The sequence below is a fragment of the Melozone crissalis genome, unplaced genomic scaffold (assembly GCF_028551555.1).
Source record: "Melozone crissalis strain CALT ecotype California unplaced genomic scaffold, PUWL_Pcris_2 ptg000042l_1, whole genome shotgun sequence".
NCBI classification, from domain to species: Eukaryota; Metazoa; Chordata; class Aves; order Passeriformes; family Passerellidae; genus Melozone; species Melozone crissalis.
The window spans coordinates 47,705,568-47,728,105 of NW_026535820.1; the positions used below are offsets into that span (position 1 = coordinate 47,705,568).

Genomic DNA, 22,538 nt, shown 5'->3' on the forward strand with positions numbered 1-22,538 from the left:
GAATGAACAGGTAATTGCAGTTATTTACTAATGAATTTGTCAAAATTGAGTAAACCAGGAATCAGTAGTTATTTCTGCTGCTTCCACATTTTCAGGGAAAAATACTCTAGATATTAAAATTACCAAATCTGTTGAAAGCTAGCATTTTTAATTCTATTAAAAATTGAATAATAAAATATTTATTTTTAGTGAAAAGTTGTTTGTCAGAAAATCTCATTTCTTTCAAGGATATCTGATGATGATTTGTCTTCTGCAGTACTGATTTAATGAATCAGAATAGATGCAAAGTGAAAACTACCTTATGAGCATATTCTTTTGTAAGAATTGTTTAAAGTAATTGAATAGTAATTCACTCTAGTATTGAGGCAAGTTGTATTTCCCTATCTCATTAAGGAGCAAGCTCTAACTACCAAACTATGATCATAGTGTGTGACTGACTGTAGGAACATAGCAGGTACAAGCCCTAAACAGACAGTCTGCAAGCCATCCTTGGAAAGCCATGCAAGGATGTACTCTGTATAACTGCAAAGCCCATATCCACAGTAGGGCACAGGTCTATTTACAACAGGCACAGCCCCACAGAGCTGATTGTATTAAAGGAATAAGGCTTTTAAGTAATAGAGTCTTATTTGACTCAATAAGAAGAAAAAAAAGGCTTTGTGCTCAGAGCTTCCAACCGTCCCACCCTGACCTTCAACATCTGCACAAGGAAATAGCCATCCTTGAGCTGCTGTGAGATCCAGCTTAGGGCCACATCCTTTAAGTATTTTGAGAGGCTGGCTTAGCAGAATGAGAAGAATACAGCATTCACCTGTAGCGAGCCTTTTTAAGCTTTCAGAATAGATTCATCTCTTGTTGGCATCCAGCTGGCCTTGTTTTGAGTGCTGCAAAATTTTCTTTGAAAAAATCATATAGCACAGACAGAAAAAAAAATTAAGCAAGACCAAGCTTTTGATTTACTATATGTGCGCCTTAAATGTACATATTTTTCATCTTAATGATACATTTTCTGGAAACATGAATTGGTGTTGTGGGATGCCAAACACCTGTCACAATGAAATTTCATGCTATAAAATCATGAATAATCTATGTCCCAGCACACTTACAGCCATATCAGGATAATGTTGTTCTCTAAGAATTCAACTGAATACCAAATTTACTATAAATATTCTTTTAAAATTCATAAACTTAGTAAGAAACACCAATAAATATTTTAAAATTCATAAATACATCAAGATTTCTTTGCTAATCATTAACTTAATAGCCTAGTTAGACTGAGCTTAGCTTGATTACAAGACATTTTAGTATCAATATCACATAAAATGAAAATATTTTTAAAATTAGTTTATTTTAAGTAATACTACTAAGTAGTGGTGTTTCCATTAATGGAACAGCTGGTACCTGGAGCATAAGTTAGATACTTTCTTCATATTTTGATATACCAGCTGCACTGTACCACTAGTAGCAGTGTAGCATTTCTGATTTCCTGAAGCATCTATTTTGTGGTCTGGGTTAGTACTGTGGACCCTTAGAAATAATTTTGGGTCTTGTATGACTCGTTCGTTATCAGCACCATATGGCCGACTGTGGAATATGGGATGCTTTGGATTTTTTTTTTTTTTTTGTAAGAACTCAAATTTTGTCCCTGTGAGATAAACATATAAAAATTTTTTCTTAAGTGTGAAATGAATGTGAAATTGAAGCTGTATTTTATAAGAAAAAAGAATGGGACAATCTGAAGATGTGTCTTCAGTACATAAATAAAAACTGATTTGATGCTGATTAGCTTGCTGGCAAAAAAATTCTTCAGTTTAAGAATTTAAGCAAGTTTGCACTCAACAGGCACTGTTTTCAAATTTAAGAAGGAGCAGCAAGAAATATTTTTGGAAGACAAAAAAAAAAATATATTCAAAGTAGTTCTCCAACTTGCCGGTGATCTGTGGATGTCATGACTTTGATAGACAGATGCTTCAGCCAGGCTGGGCTATACAAAGCACAGCTATGAACAGACACATTCTTGTTCATAAAGAGGTTATAAAAGAGAGGCCTCAGGTGGAGGATATTTCTCCCCATGAGTGCAGTGCAACTTTCGAACACGTCTCCTCAGCACAGCAACATAAATGCACCACAATCATTAATGGAAGGTTGTAAGGTGCTTCCAAATGACTTCCCAAAAGGGCAAGACTTCCCAAAGGAAAAGTAAACCACGGTTTTCCCAGCATTACTGACTACATTTTGTAGGCTGATCCTGCTGTTACACCTACCTCTGTCCCACAGGAAATGTATGTATGCCAATGCCATTCCAGGGCAGCAGATACCAGCTCTTTCTCTACTTAGCCCACAAGAACTCCTATATTGCCTGGCTGAGCAGTACTGCCAGCTGTGAAAAGAATGGAAAAGCACTTTTCCCTGTGAACTGGCAAAATAATAAACTAGTCATGGCAACAGCAAATTAGCAGCACATATCAGCACTGCAGGGTGTATATAGGATTTGTGTAGCAACACGCTGAGTCCCAGCAGTATTACGGAGTTTGACAAAGGAAAGTTAATGATGTTCAGGTTCTACAAAGCCATGTTCATGTAAGAGCTACAGATGATAACTTTACATCAATTTTCAGAGAGCATTATCAACCCTACTTAGAGGAAGGGAAACAGACAAAGGAATAGAATGGGACAAAGAAGCCCAATGGTACAATTTGTAAACAGAATTCAGGGAAAGTGTACTGACTTTAATGGCAGTACTCAATCGTTCAGCTGCCTTCCAGCACAATAGTTGTAGATGAGTGTGAAGTTTGCTTTTCATTCAAGCCATAAAACCTCAGAAGTCAGAGAAATGAAGAAGAATAGTCTAATTTTGTAGAACTTCAGCTAGGAGCACCTAAGAAATTATTGATCTTAGTAACTCCAGCTGAGTTAGTGAGAGAGACAGAGATGGAGGGAGAGAGAATAGAGAAACATCAACTCTACGGAGAACACCAACTAAAGCAACTTGTTCTCCTTCCATATAAACCTGGATCAGTTTGACGAAGGTTTAAGGTCAAAACCACTAAAGGTCAAGATTGCAAAACCAGAGGATCCATGAGAAGAAAATTTGGATCATTTACTAGCTCAAAAGTAAATAATTAAATGAAGCTTCCCCAAGTGCAGGTTTTACACACACAAACAGACACCCACAGACTGTCCATATGCTTGTTTTAGAGCAGTTCTTTTCCTAGTTAACATGGAAGAGAAAAATGAAAAAAAAAAAAGAGAAAGGAAGAAAAAAAGAGAAGACTGTGATCAAAGGTGTAAACTGCATGCATTACTAATGGATGTTGCAAAACAGTTAACAAATGTTTCCAAAAGAAAGGGCAAATGAATTTTACATAGTCAAGTATTTTAAAAATACACATTTTATGAGAACCTTAAAGGAAAAAAGCAGATGGCATTTTAGACTGTGTTCTACATACAAGATTTCTCTATCACGGATTGTGAATTATGTATATATCTTTCTCATATCTTTTATATATAAAAATGTTTTTAAATATTAATTTTCCTAAGTAAGAAAATATTACCATGAATATTTTCAGGAGCACATATTCAGAAGTACTAGCCTTCAGAGAAATAAAAATAATGATAAGAGTCTAAACAAGTATTTAAAAATTACTTCTCTTCTTCATAACACCTTGTATCATTTTTACAAGAAAATCTTTATCTTGAAAAATACAGATTTCAGTTGGTTTATTCTACTTATCTTTCCATTTAATTAAAATAATTGAAGGACACTTCATTTTACCTTTCATTATTGCAGTAAAAAAAGCTGTTTACATAGACCATCTATTATAAACTAAATATAACAATAATTTTTCATTTTTCTGGCACAATTCTTCTAACTTTGCATTGCCTGTTTCATTCTTTGTCTTAACAATCATTTAGAGCAAGTAAAATTTTATTCAAATTGAAATATCTTGGTGACTTCAACATAAATTTGACCTATCTCATCATTCTTATTGCTCTTGAGATGTTTTTTTGCAACATGAAAAGTAATGGGTGAACATGTTCCAACACAGATAAGAACTAATCATAAAAGATAACTTGGATAAATGTAACTTTTACTTACAGATGACACACAGACACATAGACACACAGACATGCAGCAGCAAACTTGGAAGTTAATTTCTTCTAAACCAATAGCATTTTACACAAACAATGTAAAGACTTATTTTACTACCTAGATTTTTCAAGGATTGTAGTCATGAAAGATAGACACTACAAACTTGAATTTTTTACATATACTGACATGTAAGGACCATAAATATAACTGTCACTAAAAGTTGCTCCAAAATTCAGATCGTATGCTCGTGCTTTATACTACTATTCTGCTTACTTTCTTCCCCACCTTAGTACATGAGCAGTATAAATCCCTTTTGCTCAGTAGATCATCTTAAAAACACTGGAAAATTAAACGAAAACTTAGGGAAAGATGGCTGACTAAATATGCCAGGACTCACCTAGCCCTGGGTAGTGTCTCTGTATCTATTTTTTATTAGACACAAGCTGTACCTGTGTTAGCAGGTAACGTGAACCAGTGAGAGTGTTCTGTAGAACGGAGCAGCTGATGGAGAGGAATGATGCAGGCAATAAATGCACCTCAGGGTTTTCTGCTGCGAACAAAATCTCATCTGGTTCAGTGGACAAAGTGCCAATTCATGTAGTGCATCCTCTCAGCTTTTTTTACCAAGAAGGGATCTTGTTTTTACTCTCCAAGACCTCTCTTGATGGGAACAAAACTACAGTAAGTCAGAATGATCAAAAGATTTGCCTCAAAAGTGCCCTTTAATTCAGAATTAAAACACTCATGGAGATCTGCCAGCAATCTGGTAAGGATTCTGAAACACAGCTATGCTTCAGAGTTTAGGAAGTATAGTATTTTAATTTTGAAATAATCAAAAAGAATTTTTAAAGAAAGGTCCCATTTATTTTTTGGACAGAGCCCAAAATGGAAGTGAACTTTATGTCTGCATGGTATCTTTAAGTAAAGATATAGCGCTCTCATTAGCTGATCATAAAATTTCTGGTGGTACAAAGTGGACTGGAATTTAACAGGATAAAATGAAAATTTACTTAAAAATCCCTGAATCTGAAAAACAATTTCTGAAAATGTTTTTTTCTTAATAAATTTAGTCAAAATGTGTGGGGTATTGACAATATTTAGAAAAAATGTCTTTATTTTCTTTGTAGGCATTGTTTTACGCTCACCTTCTCCTTTAGTGTATAACATTAATGAACATTAAGACTAAGAATGACTTTCAGAGTGTTTTTAGACATTGTCATGGAAGAATATCAATGGCTTTGAAAAGTCCTTGAATAAATTTACTCATATTTATCTTTGTAATTTACTTTTTTCCTACAGTTTGAGTTACATTATTGAAAAGTAACACTGGAGATAAATTAGTGGAGCAAATAATTTCTACCTACTTTTTTAACTCATCATATGGACTTGTACACTACTAACAAACATGAGAGTAGACTCCCCACAAACACACAGAATAAAAGAACCTTTGGTTCCTGTCCTAGATATTAGGAAGAAGGATTTCAAATGCTTTTTTTCTCTCAAAAAATATAATTTTATATTTTTACCAATAATAAAAAATTATCTGTACCATGCATAAAATGTGATCAAATTCAGAACCTATTATCTTGTATAGCCTATAGGAAAAGTAATGCCAATAGGCTAATTACTTATACCATTACTTTTTACAAGTATTTAACCACTAATACTTGGAGATAATTAAAGAAAATGAGCAGCCTGTCAGAATTATTTAATACACCGAGGAAGCCATTACTTCAGAATCAGTCTCTGGGGCTGGGCTCCCCAAAGAAACATGTTAACAATCTATTGCAAGGAACACAAGTGAATACCCATAAAGCACAGGGCAGACAGACTGTTATGAACACAAGACTCTCGGTTGCCTATTTTGCCAGTTATTTTCATAATTTTGTCACCTATTCTGATGATCCATGAATACTGTGGGCTCGTGAGGACTTAACAGCACTGACCTTTAATCCCCTTCCCTCTTCCCCCTGAGCTTACTTTACCTCACTTTCTACCTTGCCGTTACAAATTTGACATTATTAATGTCAAGACTGGGAATGGACTTGGAAGCTAACTATTTAATCTAAAGAGCACTGCAGTGCTGGATGTAGGAAAATTTAATCAGTAATCCTTTATTTAATTTCCAGGTAGGCAGATCTGCCCAGCTCCCTGTAGCTGTGTCCTTCAACATAGACACAACAGCCTACTTATCAATGCAGACAATATCAAACTATAAACCATTATTTATATAAAAAGCCCCACATTTAACAAAAATTAGAAAAAAACAGAAGGATCGACTTTCTAGTTTTTAAGGTATCAATTTCATTTGTAAATTATTCAAGCAGATAATTCAGTCTTGCTGTGCTTCGACTCCCTGCTAAGGGAAGAGAGCTGCTACTTTCTTGCCTCACAGAGCCACTGCAAGGATAGTGACTGAAATGTTCAGATGCCTAAGTGATGAGGCCCATAAAAGCATGTCTTTCAATCACTCTATTTTAAAGACAGGTTAAACAGCAAAGAGGACAGGGCAATTTTTTTTTTGTAGGATCAATTAAAATTTCTTTCTAAAATGTGTTGCTCCAAAACAAAATGATAGGTCAGACATTAATTTATTTTTTAGTTTTTAGCATATCTAGTTTTACTACCCTGGGTAATAAAGTTATGCTATATTTGCTACCAGACTCACCTGGCAGGAGACAGCTTGCTGAAAAAGGAATGATCAAATGCACTTCAGAGCCTGGCCTTACAATAGCTTTCAGATATGACAGTGCAATAAACATGTCAAAATGGTGAATAGAGTAAATAAAATAGTACATAAAAAGAACCAAACCCAATCTTGTTTGCATCCAAATGAAAGAATGACTTATTTTTGACTCTGTATTTCGCTATAAAAAAAAAAAAAAACAGCTCAAGTTCTTGTTTCTAATACGAATCATACACTTGTTATTGCCTTTTAACTTCCTGATAATATCAAATTAGTTTATTAGCATATAGATTACTCAAAATAAGAAAATATTTTACTTTTTAAAAATACTACAGCAACTGAAAAAAAAATTCAGTTGTACTGGTCAGATTCTGAAGTTTTATATAATGATTCCTAATCTGCACAAATGCTGTCTGCCAGAATTCATTTGGCTTGTGTAGGAATCTCCTGATTCTGCAAACACTCATTGATTATTTTCTTGGACTCTAATACTGGCATCAATTAAACTAGAAGCAGTTACCTGCTGTTGGGCTGATACAGCTGGATTTGACAAGCAAGAGCTATTAACTGGCTTATATGACAGTGCTGAAGTACTTTTAGTTTCTAGAAAATATATACTGCACTAATAATGTCAAGGAGGCTTTTTTCCTTAGCTTTCTTCTTGAAGTTTATGCTTCAATTCTCACAGTAAAAAAAAAAACAACATTGTCACACCAATTAAATTGTTCTATCTCACTCTTTCATTATAATCCTTAATTCACATCAGCAATAACACATACATATTTATAGGCTGATGGGTTTTGACACAATACCTCTTGTTGACTATCCAAATCTACAACACGACACACTCAAGAAAATACCTTTGGATGCTGCATTATGAAACACTATAAAACTGTACTCTCTTCAAAGTAGTAATTTTACACTGACACCAAGGTACAAGAAAACATAAAAAATTCAGAATCAGCTGTGATCAACATCTTACTCAGACATCACTCCTGAAAACCAGTGCTATGAGAAAAAAATTAAATAGAACAACCTCTGCTGAATGGTATAGAATAATCATCAGGGACTACAATTTACCTACTGCCACAGTGACATAGAAAAGGATTTGCTAATTAAAACTCATTTATTTACATTATCCTCTAGGACATTGGAACAGAAAATGCTCTCATCTTGTCTCACCTTAATCTTATTTAAAGGACAACTTGAACTGAAAACCAAAAAAGGGTTTTTGAAGACCCAAAAATTAAATAAAACCCAAAAGGCTGGTGTACACCTTCCTGACAGACCTAAATTCTTATTCAACCAGCACATAAAACACTTGCTTTCCCTCAGTCTATGTGGAATTTTGTATATGAAGACTATATGCAAACACAGACAGAACTCTGAAGGTTTTTAAGCTTGCAAGATGAACAAGGAATTCTTCCACAGAAGTAATGAAGAAGGTGTAATAAAAAAATCCTTTCATTTACTTCTTGATTTTCAGCTTATCAGGCAGTCAGAATAACAAGACATGATCACAACTCTCATCCCTTTAAAGAGGTCATTTTATTTTCATGAAGCAGATTGTAAAGTATAATTTAAATCACCTACTGTCTTTTGTAAGAATACCATAAGATTTGCATAAGAGGGTAAAAATATCCCAGCAAGAAGACATACAGGAATATTTGTGCTTTGTATCTGTCTGTCTTTTGCAAGCATGTTTGAGTTTGAGGGTGGGTACCCCTGTGGTTCAAGGGTTGTCACATTCATGCTGCATGCGGATGATGAGCATGCCAGGGAGGTTTCACTGCATCTGATTGAGTCCCCTCACATTCCCAAGTTGGCCTGAGCATAGGCTGAGCTAGTTCCCTCTCAGACTCAGAGAGGAAACCAAATCACCAACTGAGTGTGTGGGCTACATCCTCAGCATAGCAAATGTGTTTTGTGCTTAGCTCAGCTTCAGATGGAATAAATCCTCAGGGAGATTTGTAAGGGGTCTGAAGAGGCTCAGCTTTTTTTAAGGATGTTTTAAGGACAATCCTCTGCCAGTGACATGGACTAGAAAACTAAAGAAGCAGTTTGGGTGGAATGGCTGGCAGTATGAGATACTGAAAGAGACGAGGATTTGCAACAACATCCCAAGCCTCTTGCTAACCAGACATTTTTCTTGGCATTACGTTTGTAATAGTGACCTGCACTACTGTTTTATGTTTTTTGAACCTAACATTATTAGTAATACATCCAAATCAACAAAAAAAATCAGTAAATTGCTACATGAAGTACTGCAGATGTTTGCATTTTGCAGATAAAGACAAATGTTTATAATTTTCACTAGGAGAAATGCTATTTAATAAAATTTATTTTTTCTGTATAGAACTGATTTCTTACTTGATGAAATTCCCTGCCCATTAAACTCTCCAAACCACATGCAACAAAGTTAAATGAGTCACTTTTGGAAACTAATGACTAATACAAACACTTACTGCTATTTTATTCTAGGTGGAGGAGCACATCTGTTACCACCCTTGGACCCCAAAGCATGCTTGGCCCCAGTATGCTGCACTGGGTGCACGTGGCCTCCAACCCAGAACTCTGCCTCTGGCAAAGGTGAGGGCCACAGATCACCACATAATTGCCAAGTATCCAGTGGTTCATGGATATTGGTGGTGACTGCAGTTACTAGCCTTTGGCAAATTGATTTTTTTATTAATTTCTTCATTCTTTTATCATTAACATGAAAAAATTCTGTTATCTCCACAGCAGCCTATGGCATGGAGCTACCTAATTTGGATTGATTCATTTTGTGAAGAATCACTTCCTTTTCTTTGCTCTGAATGGGCAACCTGTTGGCTTCATTTGTGCCCCACACATCCTGCATTGGTGAAGGCAGGAATCTCCTCCCTTTAGTCTCACCCCTATGTTCTAGACATTTTTGAGACCTATCCTATCTCCTTCTCTTTGTTTCTTTTCCAGGCTAAGTGAACTTATCTTGCTCAGTTATTCCTCACTGATGAGTCAATCCAAAAGTCCTGATAAACCTTTTGTCCTTGTCTGTACTTTTCCAAGTTCTTTGGGACACATGCTCTCTGAGACTACAGGCTCACCAGAAATTTAGATGCAAAGCTATATTAACAACATCTATTTCCTTCAGCTGCTGCTAAGAATTTCTAACATCCCATTTGCTTTTTTTGGCACTCAGCGCACACTACACAAATGTGCATACAGCTATTATGAAACAAGATCCCATTTGAGAGAGATTATCATTTCCACAGAGAACAACAATTTATTAATGAAACTGGAATTATTCCCCTCCTCCCACAGTATTTACTGCTTTACATCAGATTCTGTGTCTTATTTTAGTCCTGTTTCATAATGTTTTTCCCATTTTTTTCCATCTGGCTTTTGTCTTTAGTAGCTTAATTTGAAAAGCAAACACTTCCCTGGATACTCTCACACTTTCCAAGATAATTTATGATGACATTAAACAACATAGGCCCCAGCCAAATCCTTACTGATGCTGAATCATAGTGTTCAGGATGAAACACAGTAATGTTTTTTCAGTGGTCAATTAAGACTTTTCACAACAATAGGAATGAATGATCCATCTATTACTGGAAATCTATTTTTTTAGCAAGGAGTAGCAAGGTTTTAATGACATAACAGTAACAATCATTGATAACAGAATCAATAACAACTCTAACTTACATGCTCAGAGACTGACAGCTAACATAAATACAATGCACACAAAGTAATAATTTTTATAATTACAACTGATGCTAGAAGACAAGAACTTTTTTGCAAGTTTCCTTTGTTCTTTACACACCTTTTTCCCTTATTGTAAATACAAGAATAACTACTGCACACAGCTATTTAGACAAAAGCCATTGTATTTATGTATTTATGAAACACAATCTTCTCCAGGGGAAAATTAAATTTATCCAGTTATTGAAAATTAAAACTAATGTAGTTTTAATTTTAGTATGTGGCAATGTTAGTGGACATTGTGTTCTCTCATGAGTATATCTTTCAGCTTTTCTCCTCCCTTTTTCACTTTTTGTGGGATCAGCCCCTGGGCTGGGAGAGTGAGGAACATGTCACCCAGCAGTGTGGATATAATCACCTTTCTCCTTAGTCACCCTCTCAGCCTATAGGGCACATGTATCACTGCCATACAGCAGTCATAGAACACATGATTCTGGTACTGCACAGTGAACTACATCAAGGAAATCATCTTGGAGTTATTTTGGAGTTTTTTAAAAAAATACTGGAAGGAAAAGGCAAATTTTACAACAACATGTTTTTATGCTTTACATCATCTTCCTCCCTTAGAAACAGTATCATCTGTTTCTAAGAGTGTGCAAATGCCTCTACAAGGCATTTGGATTATTTGGAATTTTATAATCTCCATTTAGATTGACTAAATGATAAGCAAATGACAACAGGGAGAAAACTATACCATAGTGTTCCTCTTACAGAATTATTAACCACTACGGGGCATCTAATAAATATTTGGTTATTTTTATGTATTAAGTCCTCAGTTTTAATCTTGTCCCATTCCACTTTCATTTGTTAAGACCTTTTTTGACTTTTCATGTTGAGTTTTCTGCATTTTTTCCTGGCTAGAAAAATATGTAATCTACTCTGTTTTATGAAATAATTATTATGTAATAAAGGTTAGGCTCATTTATGAAAGACAGTTCATTTCACTAACTCGTGTAGAAAATATAAGCAAGATTTTGGGTACACAAGGTCTATTTGAATCAGGAAGAGAAGCTGTGGAGTTCTAAGCTGTTGTTAACTCTGTTAATTCCTCAGAATTTAATAGGATATATAACAGATCGTATGCAAGAAATAAGTTGATTGTAACTTTTGCACCACAGTGGATATCAGATACAGGGAGACAGAAAGAAGGATTAGGGAATGTCTGTCTCTAGAGGGAGAGGAGATACAGGTCATGTAGAGCCTGTGGGACATGAAGCATTGCTAGGAGGGAGGGAAACAGTCATTGCCATAAAGCCAATATTTGCTCCAAGTCCACTGCTTTCTATGCCATATAACAGAAATTGTGGTTTGAAATATCACCTTCAGAAGAGCAGGGGGTTTTTCACTTTAGGACATCTGCTGTTAAAACATTTTCAGGCCCCTAAATCACAAACTATTTTATGTAATGGCAGCACTTGACAAGACTGCCAATCCCAATCATTTCTGTTTATGACTTGCACACAAGGATGTTAACTGCAGTGACTGAAGATGAGATAACCTTTTCACTTGCTAGCTTCTCCTCTATGCTGGTGCTGGACAGCTGATAGGAAATTATTCTTTCTTTTTCGTATGAAACATGTTTTATTAATGACTGATTCTAGCGGTGGGGTTTTGAGTTTGTTTTATGGAGGGTTATTTTTGGTTTTTTGTTTACTTGCTTGTTTGTGGGTTTCTTTGGGTTTTGTTGGTTAGTTTTTGGGGGGGGTGTTGTTTCAGGATATTTATAATTTTGTTTGAAAAAATGAATTTAGGTTTTAATTTTGTTGCATTCTGTTTTATGCTCATACTTTGGCTCTGAATTTCAATTTTTCATGGTGATTTTTCATGTTATGTTTTCAAACATGCATTTTATTGAGAAAAATTAATCACAGAATCACAGCATATTCTGAGTTAGAAGGGACCGATAAGGAACTTTGAGTCCTTGCCTGCACAGAACAGCTTCAAGGGTCACACCACGTGCTGAGAGCACTGTCCAAATCCTCCTTGAACTCTGTCAGGCTGGTGCTGTGACCATTTCCCTAGGCAGCCTGTTCCAGTGCCCAGCCACCCTCTGGATGAAGAACTTTTTCCTAATATACAGCCTAAAGCTCTCCTGACACAACCTCAGGCCATTCCCTTGGGTCCTGTCACTGGTCACCAGAGAGAAGAGATCGGTGCCTGCCCCTCCTCTTCCCCTCATGAGGAAGTTGTAACTGCAATGGGGTGTCTCGTCAGTCTCCTCTTGCCCAGGCTGAAAAGACCCAGTGTCCTCAGCTGCTCCTCGTACTTCTACTCAAGGTCTTCACCATCCTTGTAGCCTTTCTTTGGATACTCCCTAATAGTTTAATGTCTTTCTCACCTTGGGGCACCCAAACCTGCCCCCAGCACTGGAGGTGAGGCTGCCCCAGCTCAGAGCAGAGCAGGACAATCCCCTCCCTTGCCAGGCTGGTGATGCTGTGCCTGATGCCCCAGGACAGGGCTGGCTCTCCTGGCTGCCAGGGCACTGCTGGCTCATGCTCAACTTGACATTAACAAGGACCCCAGGTCCGTCTCCATAGTTCTGCTTTCCATTGAAAACTGTATAAATATCCAAATTATATAAATATTCATATTTTGACAATTATTTAAGTAGAATTAGAAATTATTTATATTTCTGAAATTTGCAGTTTAATTTTTTTTTCCCAGTTACTGTTTTAATGCTGAACCTGCATCCCTCTACAATGAGTAAAGGAGTTAAAAATGTCCACATTGTGAAAAAAGTTATCCATCTCATAGATATGAAATCCTGAGCTTTAATCTAGTCTCCTGTCACTTAGCAGTTCCTTAATATTTCTATAATTTCTTGTTTTCCTGCTGAAAATTTATAATTTTGTAGCACATTTGAGGCATTATATTATCTCCTTTTTTAAAAACGCCTTGCATGTCACAGTAATCATAAATTTTATTCAATTTCTGAACCTTCTTGTTATTTTGGTTTACACATAATTAGCCAGATACAGGAATGACTCCAGGTATTTAATACTTTCCCACAATTTGCTGTTTGGAAAATGTTATTTAATTTATTACTTGGCATTCTGATGATTTTCCAGAAAGAAAGTCTCATAATCCCAGCTGAGTTTTAGGTGATGGTCTAATGTTTCACTAATTATAAATTCAGCTTGTATTGCTGACATACAGAATACATGCCCATGTTTGATCTGACTATCAACAACAATATGTCTACCAGGTGAATCAGAAATTCTCAGCCACACTCCATATTTAGGTCAAAAAGAAAAAAAAAATCTTCAAATTTCTTGGATTAAAGGAGGACACAATGTTTTGATTTGTCCGTTCTCCTCAAGTCCTTTGAAGAATTTCTAAATATTTTTTAAAGTATCTTTTCCCGTATTTTCCTGTTTAAATAAACTTTCTGCCCAGGTGAAGCCATTTATACAGAAGCATTCCAAATAAAGCTACAATATGTGTAAGATTTTTCTTTAGCAGTTTAATTTCTACAAGCTCATTTGTATTTCTCCACCTGTGATGGCAACACAAATTTCAGACACGCAAGCACCATTAGCACACTACACTCAGCTGTGTTGGGAGGTCTTGTGAGACCCAGTCATTCACTCTAACAGGACCATTTCCACAGGCTCTGAATCTTCTACAGGGATCACTGAATCCTTGCATAGCACAGCCTGCTAAATTTTAGAGTTTGAAGTATTTCAGTCTGTGACCTCCTTAGCTGTTCAGAACAATAACCTCAACCTTTTACATCCTCTAAAATGTGGGTGACAGCTCAAGAAGTTGATCCTTCCTTTTTATTTTGCTTTTGCCTCATCCTGATCTCGCTCTGTTTCCTCTCTCACGCAATCAGTGAAAACATAGTCCTTCCTTTTTTTTTTTCCTAGCTTCAAATACCTCATATAATTTTCATCAATGTAAGGACCACAGGCAAGAGATCTTACTACTACTACGCTCCTAATTTACCTGCTATGAGCTACTGAAGCAAATCAATAAACAAAGTGAAGCCACTAGATCAATAATAAACATTCTGTTGCAAGTTGTTCGTCTCTTCTGCATGTCTTTGTACACCTTGTAAAAAGGTTAGCTTCCAGGAGTAAACATTAAATGCAAGTCTGGCTTGCTCGTGGGGGTTTTGTGTTTCCATGGTTCCATTTCCTTCTCACACTTTCATGTGCAACTGTCAAAATTACTTTGTGTCTCACACACTCTATGCAATATACAGGATGCAAAGCTTTTAAAGTCATCACTTTTTTCACCAGACAGACATAAGTGGGAGAGACAAAGGTCTCAGCTCAACAGAGCAAGAAAAGAAATACAGAATTCTGATACCAGTTCTGATTCCTCTTACACCTTTTTTACCATTTATTTTCTCCTCATCAGTTTCCTTGTCTGTAATAAATTGTGACAGTGCTTTTGCTTGAGTTTGTGCACGGCATAAACTCCATAGGCCAATTTAGTAAGCCAGGTTAATGTGATCATGCCTGATTGCTCTTTAAATTATTATCTAAAGAGCATTAGGGCCCAACAAGATTTCACTTTGATGTCAGCAGACAGAGGTGAGTATATGTTCGATGTACTGAACAAGCTCATTCTTATACATAGCATATCTTTCATATTAAAATCATACAGAATGAGTAACTCTGATGTCCTGCATCATGGGAGTCAATTAATACATTACTAGCAGCATTCCCTGAAACAATTTTCATCTCCTTGATGATGGCACTGTGCAAATGTCTAATGGAAATAATACACAGCTATCTCTAACACTGTTACTTCTGTTGTGGGAACGGAATCTGATAAATTACAAAAAAACATTTCGACAACTTTAAATGAAATATTATTGTGATCATATTACCAGAAATCTAGTGGAAATACAATTTTAAAAAGTGAGTTTAATCTGGGTAAATTTATGAATAGATTTAAGTGGTTTCTTTTCCTTCAAAGGGCAGGAGTTTTCAAATTCACTGCACGTATTTCTTTTCCTTAAATTTTAGTTTTTCTTTCAAGTTAACTCAGTGCTTATGAATAATGCCAAAATGATAGCCACTGACTTCTCAGAGTGTTTGTCTGAACAGATTCAAATAAAGCAGTGCATAATTTCCTTTACAGACTGCCCTGTCATACAGACACTTACCCAGGAGGGAAAATAACTGTAAAAAGAGAACATGTACTCAGAAGTACCTGTTGATTTAAGCCTAATGGAAGGTGGTCAACATTAATTCCATCCTATTAAAAATTATCCACTAAAAAGTGCATAAATAAATTCTATGCTAATATTTCAGATGCAGAAGATAAATGATAAGGTTTTGAAAAAGCATGCTGTTCTACTCATAGATGTAGAGCTCTGCTTCCTCCAAATCAGCACTCTTTCTGCCTGGATATATGGGCAAAACTTTGAAGATGATGAGGCTTTCTCAGGACAGAGTCAGATGAAAAATACCATATTGTTACATTACCCTGCACTGCCATAGAACAGTCGCGAGTATTAAATTTTTCAGCATCCTTTTCTTAACAAAAAAGATCTGTAGTTGTTTGTGTGTGAGCATGCATTAATTTGACAGAGGTTTAAACAACAAACTTGTAAAACATAGGTTATTAATTGGCAGAAAAATATCTGGTAAGCTGAGGTTCTGGGATTTTTGTTGGACTTTTTTGTTGGTTGGTTGGGGGCTTTTGGGGTTTTTTGTGGTTTTTATTTTTGTTGTTCTTTTGTTGTTTATTTTTTAATTTATTTTCTTTGGTTTTTTGTTTGTTTTTTTTTTCTCTATTTTTGCTACACTGGAAAATAGAAGAGAAATGTCCACTACACTGAAAAGGACTGTGCAATCTTTTCCTATGCACTCAGTACAGTCTGCATCCAGTACAAATACCATATGCCTGTCTCTGCAAACTTGAGGACAGACGGCAAAAAAATTCTCACTGAAAGCAATTGTGCAGGTGTGCAACACAAGAAAGATAAGATGCATTTACACAGTAGGAATGCAAAAACATATAAAGGGAAAATGCCTTATGCAGCACAACCAAAACCTTTGCTAGTACTGTCTGGACCATGTTGTTCTCTTGAACTTTCATTTTATTTTGCTGCCTCTGTATGTCACTGTTGAAACACAGCAATAAAGAAAGGTTATGGACATATTTTAGTGCTGGTGGGGCTGCACCCCCTTCAGCTATACTTGCATAAGGGCATTTAAAACTGCTGCCTTGTTTGTGGGTGTAAATTCTGCTGGAACTTGTTTATGCTCAAGGACCTGATCCTCTGGTGATTTCTGTCACCATTCACTGACACCTGTGATTTTGCACAAAAACTAATCATGAACTTTTTGTCTTCATCCACACGTGCTGGTTTTGTCTGGCTTTCTGGAGTTTCACAGTACCAGGAAAACAAGTAAAGCACTGCAGAGTAAATGAGCAAGCCTTATTTTACTCCCAGCACCCTGTCCATTTTCATGGGTCGCATGGTAATATCATACATTAATTTTACTTTTTAGACTAGATCTGCTTAATGAACGTTGAGCAAAGAGGGTTATCCTCTGTTATCAATCTAATGGATTTTTATTCTTCTTCCAGATTACACAAGCAGATTCCCAAACTTTAATAAACAAGTTAAATGCTTTTAATGTGTAAGCTTCAGCCACTATTTCAAAATCACCACCTGTAAGCTAAACTAATCCCCATCAGTTTGTAAACTGTATTTTGATTTGCAACCTGACATTCCTTGAGATTGTCATTTGAAAACAGACATGAAAGGAATTACATGCCCTGGCTGATAACAGAATACATTATTTCTGTAAATCTGTGTTCTCTTACAAAAGGGATGCAAAATTAGCTAGTCACCCTCAACTGTTTAGTGAAACTGTCAGCTGATTTAATAGATACATTAAAATCCTATTTATAAATTACTGGACATTATTAGTACAGTAGTTCTATAACAAGTAATATAAATGTCAATGCACAGGTGTCCTGATAACATGGCTAGAAGAAGATAAAACCCTTGTAATTTCAGGTCACATGAAACATCATACACTTTATAATATACTTATTACTACTTAAAAATATATAACATTAAAATTATAAAAATAATTAAATTGAAAATAAATACTTTTGGAATAAACATGTAATTTTGGTGAATCATTTGATTCTGCAGATTTAGTTCTGCAATCAATCCAGAACTCAACTGCATTTAACATCTTAAAAATTTTATGTGATTTTAAAAAATTGCATGTGATCTAAAGATACTGATTAGTGACTGTTGGATATATTTTAGCATGCTGACAATGGTTTGAATTTATATGAAGTTTGGCTTTTGCTATTTAAAAGCACAATTTCTAGAAGGAACTTCTCTCTTTCAGTGTTATACCTGCATTGAGAGTTTTGTGGAAAATAAGGGGAAAATACCAACATCTCCATCTTGGTTTTGTTTATTTGTTTGTGTTCTTTTTTTTTGTAGGAGATTTGGCAATTATGACATAGAAAGACTGGCAGGGTTTGTTGGGTTTTTTAAGATAAAGGAAATAGTTAATATAGATAAAACAAATTGTGATAAACATCAAAATAAACATTGTTGAGGAAAGTTGTTACCTAGATTTAATTGCTGTCCTCTAGAAGCAGATGTTTTAACATATAAAAAGGGGTTTGACTTTTTGGCTTTCCTCATACTTGAAAAGTGTTGCACAATTTGTAACAGTTCCAAAAACTCTTAAGAGGTAAAAATATTCCAGATGAATCTGTAATAAGTGTTAGTCTTAATGAAAATATTCCATTTGTTCTAAAGTTGCTTATAAGGGTAATGTCAGTGGAGCAAAAACAGGACAAAGGAAGAAGCTGACTCATTAGTACGTTGATAATAGTCAATTTTGTGCAAAAGTTACATTTTTTTGGCAGTTTAGAACTGACCCTAAATGACTACCAAAAAAAACTTACACAAAGGAATAAAGACTAATGAAAACATAGTGATGCATCAGTAAGATCTGTCTTTTGACATTAAAGGCACAGCAGTCACATTGACTGTGCTACAGCACCAAATGTGATGAGAGTCCTTGCTGGCATCTTCAGCAAGGTGCCAGAACAAAGGTATGTCTTAGAGAAAGTGTAACTTGTACCCACTGGATATCACAAATATGATTTTTTTTCCCATTATATGGTCCCCCCTTCTTCAGACTTACTCACTGCATTAACTTTGTGATACAAACACACTGCTTTGCAAATTGCTTTGACCAATACATTTTAGGGCTTAACACAAATGTCTTCACGTGCAATATCCAAGTACATTTTTGGCTGCTGTGTTAAAAAATATTGTGTTTTATTTACACATCCTCAGAATATTTTTCTGGAAGATTAGGAGGAAAAATTAATTTTCTATTGATTTATTTATATTTAGGGAAAAATAAAATTTCCACTTGTACACTGAAAAAAAAAAGTTCACAATAGTATTAAAGTAAAAACTGAAACATGATGACTCATTTTTACAGTAGGTGAATTTGAAACCTTGCTGTCTAGGGAAGTGGTATTTAGGGACTCAGGAAAGAAATTCCTGACTTGTTATTTTCACTGAGTAAAGTCCTTTACTTAAAATTATACACAGCATCCAATTATACACTCTGCTAAGATTTTCTTCAGATGTCCTTTGCAGCTTTCCTATCTGAAAACTCTAAATTCACCACCCTCACAACCATCAAACAGTTTTATGTCAATTACTTACCCCCTCTTACAGAAACAGTGGACATATAATGAGAGAGGGAATTGCAAAAATTCTCTGCAGGTATGATTGTGCATGTCTACACACAGTATAAAAGCTGTAGTGCAGGACTTTGAATTATGAAGCAATAAAACATATTAGAAATACTTGAAAACAATCTGAAAAATCAGAAATAAAAGTAAATGGTTCTGAGACATGAGACAACAGACCAAAAATGATGTGTCTTCATTAGCTGAAAATGGACTTGGAATAACCATATCAACCACAGGAATAATTGCTTATTATGGGCATAAGATTTAAAATTCATATCTTATCTCTTGATATCAGTACAATGTTGCTAAAACTCAAATATGCTATCACAGTCGTTTCAATTAAAATTAGTGGTGAAATACAGATTTATATCAGAACTCTCTTATTTTGTTTTTTCTTATATTATTGTTGTTTCTGTTGTATTTGTTTAATATGAAAAGCAAGAATAGGGAAATAAACATACAAAGACAGAAAGTATATAGTGACTACAGGACAGGCTGGATGACAAAAGCAATGAGCAGAGGGAACTACTGCCGGTAGATTTGTCCCACCAGAAACAGGTACACATTTATAATACATTATATTACTTCTCTGTATCATTTGAACTTTCAAAGAAATAGTAAAAAATTACCTTTCCCACATACTGAGGTTCAGAGCCCATGTACTCCTCCAGCACAAAAAACTGATTCCACACCCAGCCTCGTTTGACTCGCTGGGCAGATGATCTCCTCCCTGGCACTGGGATAACATTTTCTCTTGGCTGTGCTTCCAAAATCTCTTGTGCTTGTGGGTGCAGTGGTGTTAGGAGACCTCCATCGAACAGGACCCAGAGAAGGAGGGATAAGCAGTTCCTTGTGAGCATTGGCAATGGCTTCCCTACCGCAAGTAATAAAAACTCCAGCACTTAATGCCGAGCACAGGAATCCAGCTTTGAGGTGTCTGTGGCCTTCACCACTTAGCTTCTGATTTTATTGCAGAAATGCTAATGCAGGCATTAATCCTCCTGATGACAAGGTATTTGCCGCAATAAATTCCATCTATAGGGACCTATAAAAGAGATTTACATGCAACATCAAATTACATAGGATTACACTGAAGCATTCATCAAAATTCTCACACCTAGTTAGTTTCTAGAGACAGAGAAAAATATTAAGATTCACAGTTTAAAAGAGATTGCTATTTTCATTGTAGCACTGAGCTGCTCTAGAACATTGTTTAGTTATTACCTCATTCTTCCTCTGCTTAGCATTACCTTTGTGTCTGTCTGAGACAGGGCTGTAGCATTTGTTTTAGGATCAGTTTCCCATCAGTGGTATCCAAGATGTTTACTCATTTTTTTTTAGCTTTACTCAAATTTTACTCAAATATATTTTATTCAAAAAAGATTTACAAACAAAATACTGGAGAACAGGGGATGCACTCTTTCACCCTACTCTCCAGGGCAAGAACTTTTGCTCACTTTCTCTGCCACAAAAGCCTCTTCAAATCTTCTCTACAGTGTGCTGGTTGCCAGGTATAAAAAAAATAACTGCCTGTAGGACTTCAGATAGATGCATTTTACATTTTAAAAACAAAATATAATTTATAGCACTATGGACTTCACCACTTTGTTAGAGTCATATTGTGTCATTGATTTTTAAGCATAGGTTTCTAGGAAATCAATAGAGTTCTGCTTAAAAAGCAATGACATTATATGGACCTCAAAAGAGAAGAATAATAAATTACTTAACCATATATATTTTTTCTTTTCACATACTGCCAAAGGTTGTATTTCCCTTATGAATAATATTATTACTATCCATAACAATAAATAGCATAGAAATTCTTATTTGTTGGGTACATGCTGAAGTATTTAAATAGAAACGATTTATAATCAGGAACCTGGAAGTCTTAAAAAAGAAAAAAAACAAAAACACCCTAGAAGAATAACTGCACTTCCTATGCTAAATTTAGGGTGAAATTTTCTGTTCTGATTTGAAAGGCTATGTTTGAGGTCTTAGTAAAAAAGTAAAAAACCTGGTGAAATGTATCTACTGAGTGTTTTAATTCTAACTTCAGAAAGGATAAAAGATGAGGAAAGAACTCCTGTCTGCTCAGAATCCTTTAAATAAAAGTTTTTCTAAGTTATGTTCATGACATTTCGATGTTTTTCATCTACAGTAAAATAATGTTTTGTGCAATGAGTACAAACTTCTTACTTGCACAGTCATTTGCAATCAATGAATTTTATTCCAGCAAAGGAACCTTAAGACATGAGCCAACCACAACAGAGATCTGCATTCAATATATTTGGTATGAATTTATTTTTTACTGAACAGTTCAGATGTGGTTTTCTGCTTCTGCTTTCAATGTATTCAGTGGTATATAACATCACATTCAGACTGTGTTCATCCATAATTCTGTTCCAAGATTTCCAAACTTTTTTGCCTCTCCTGATCCATGGTTGTAGAGTGCATGCCTTGTTTTTATGGCAAAATCATAATAATCATGAAACATAGCAAAAATTAAAACAAATCAACTCAACATATCCTTTTGAATTGCCCAGACATAGATGGGAGGTGGAAAAAAAATCTTTAAAAAAACAGGGTGGGAAAGTCTGCACTGCTTCAGAAATGCCAAAATCTTGTTGTAGTCAATTTAATTGCCATACCACTTCTCTTTGCTCAGAAGACTCTGTACATTGCAGGTCTCCCAGCAGAGCTCTGCCTCCGGCCATGCCTGTCAGTCAGGGAGCTTTTAAAATGTTATACAGCACCAAAAGTAATGCAAAGAGATTGAAAGGCTTCAATGAAAGGAGAGCAATTCCCCCTCGGCTGGAATGTTAGTAACCAAGTGCAAGACACAGAGCACTTTAACCTCCTCTCCATTGGTATCCCAGACAGCCTCCCAGAATGCCTACTGCAGAGTCAGGAAAGAGCAATGCCACTGCTTGCTTCATTTCCTACAGCTTCAAAAAGATGATGAATGGGAGGGTCAGAGAAAAAATGGGAGGCTAATGGATGTTGCAGTACAGGATTGTAGCACAGATGCCCTCATCAGCTGCGAAAGAGTTCAACGTGAAGAATTTCTTTCAACTTTTCTTTTTTTTATCTTTTATTTTTTCTTCTATTTTTTAATTTAAACCTCAGCAAGGCAAATAATTGAAACTCTCATATTTTGGCACTTGAAAGAATCACTCCAGCTTGCTGTTCTGTGACATTTGTGCCGTAGGAAACTGAGGCCAAAGGTTCTCCCCCAGTAGCTTCTTCTTCCTCATAATTCATTGCTGGCTTTGCAGGAGGCTTTGTCTGATAGAATATACTTTA

The 22,538-nt window shown here is 35.6% G+C and overlaps 1 protein-coding gene across 2 annotated transcripts in view; it reads right to left on the bottom strand.

Moving 5' to 3' along the window:
* Window positions 1-22,538, bottom strand: part of CDH12 (cadherin 12) — a 529,539-nt gene that overhangs the window by 137,047 nt on the left and 369,954 nt on the right. For both annotated transcript variants that reach the window (XM_054284703.1, XM_054284702.1), the window contains one exon: window positions 19,865-20,280. In XM_054284703.1, the coding sequence (XP_054140678.1) occupies window positions 19,865-20,095 (231 nt within the window). In that variant the 5' untranslated portion in view covers window positions 20,096-20,280. The remainder of the gene's footprint in view (window positions 1-19,864; window positions 20,281-22,538) is intronic.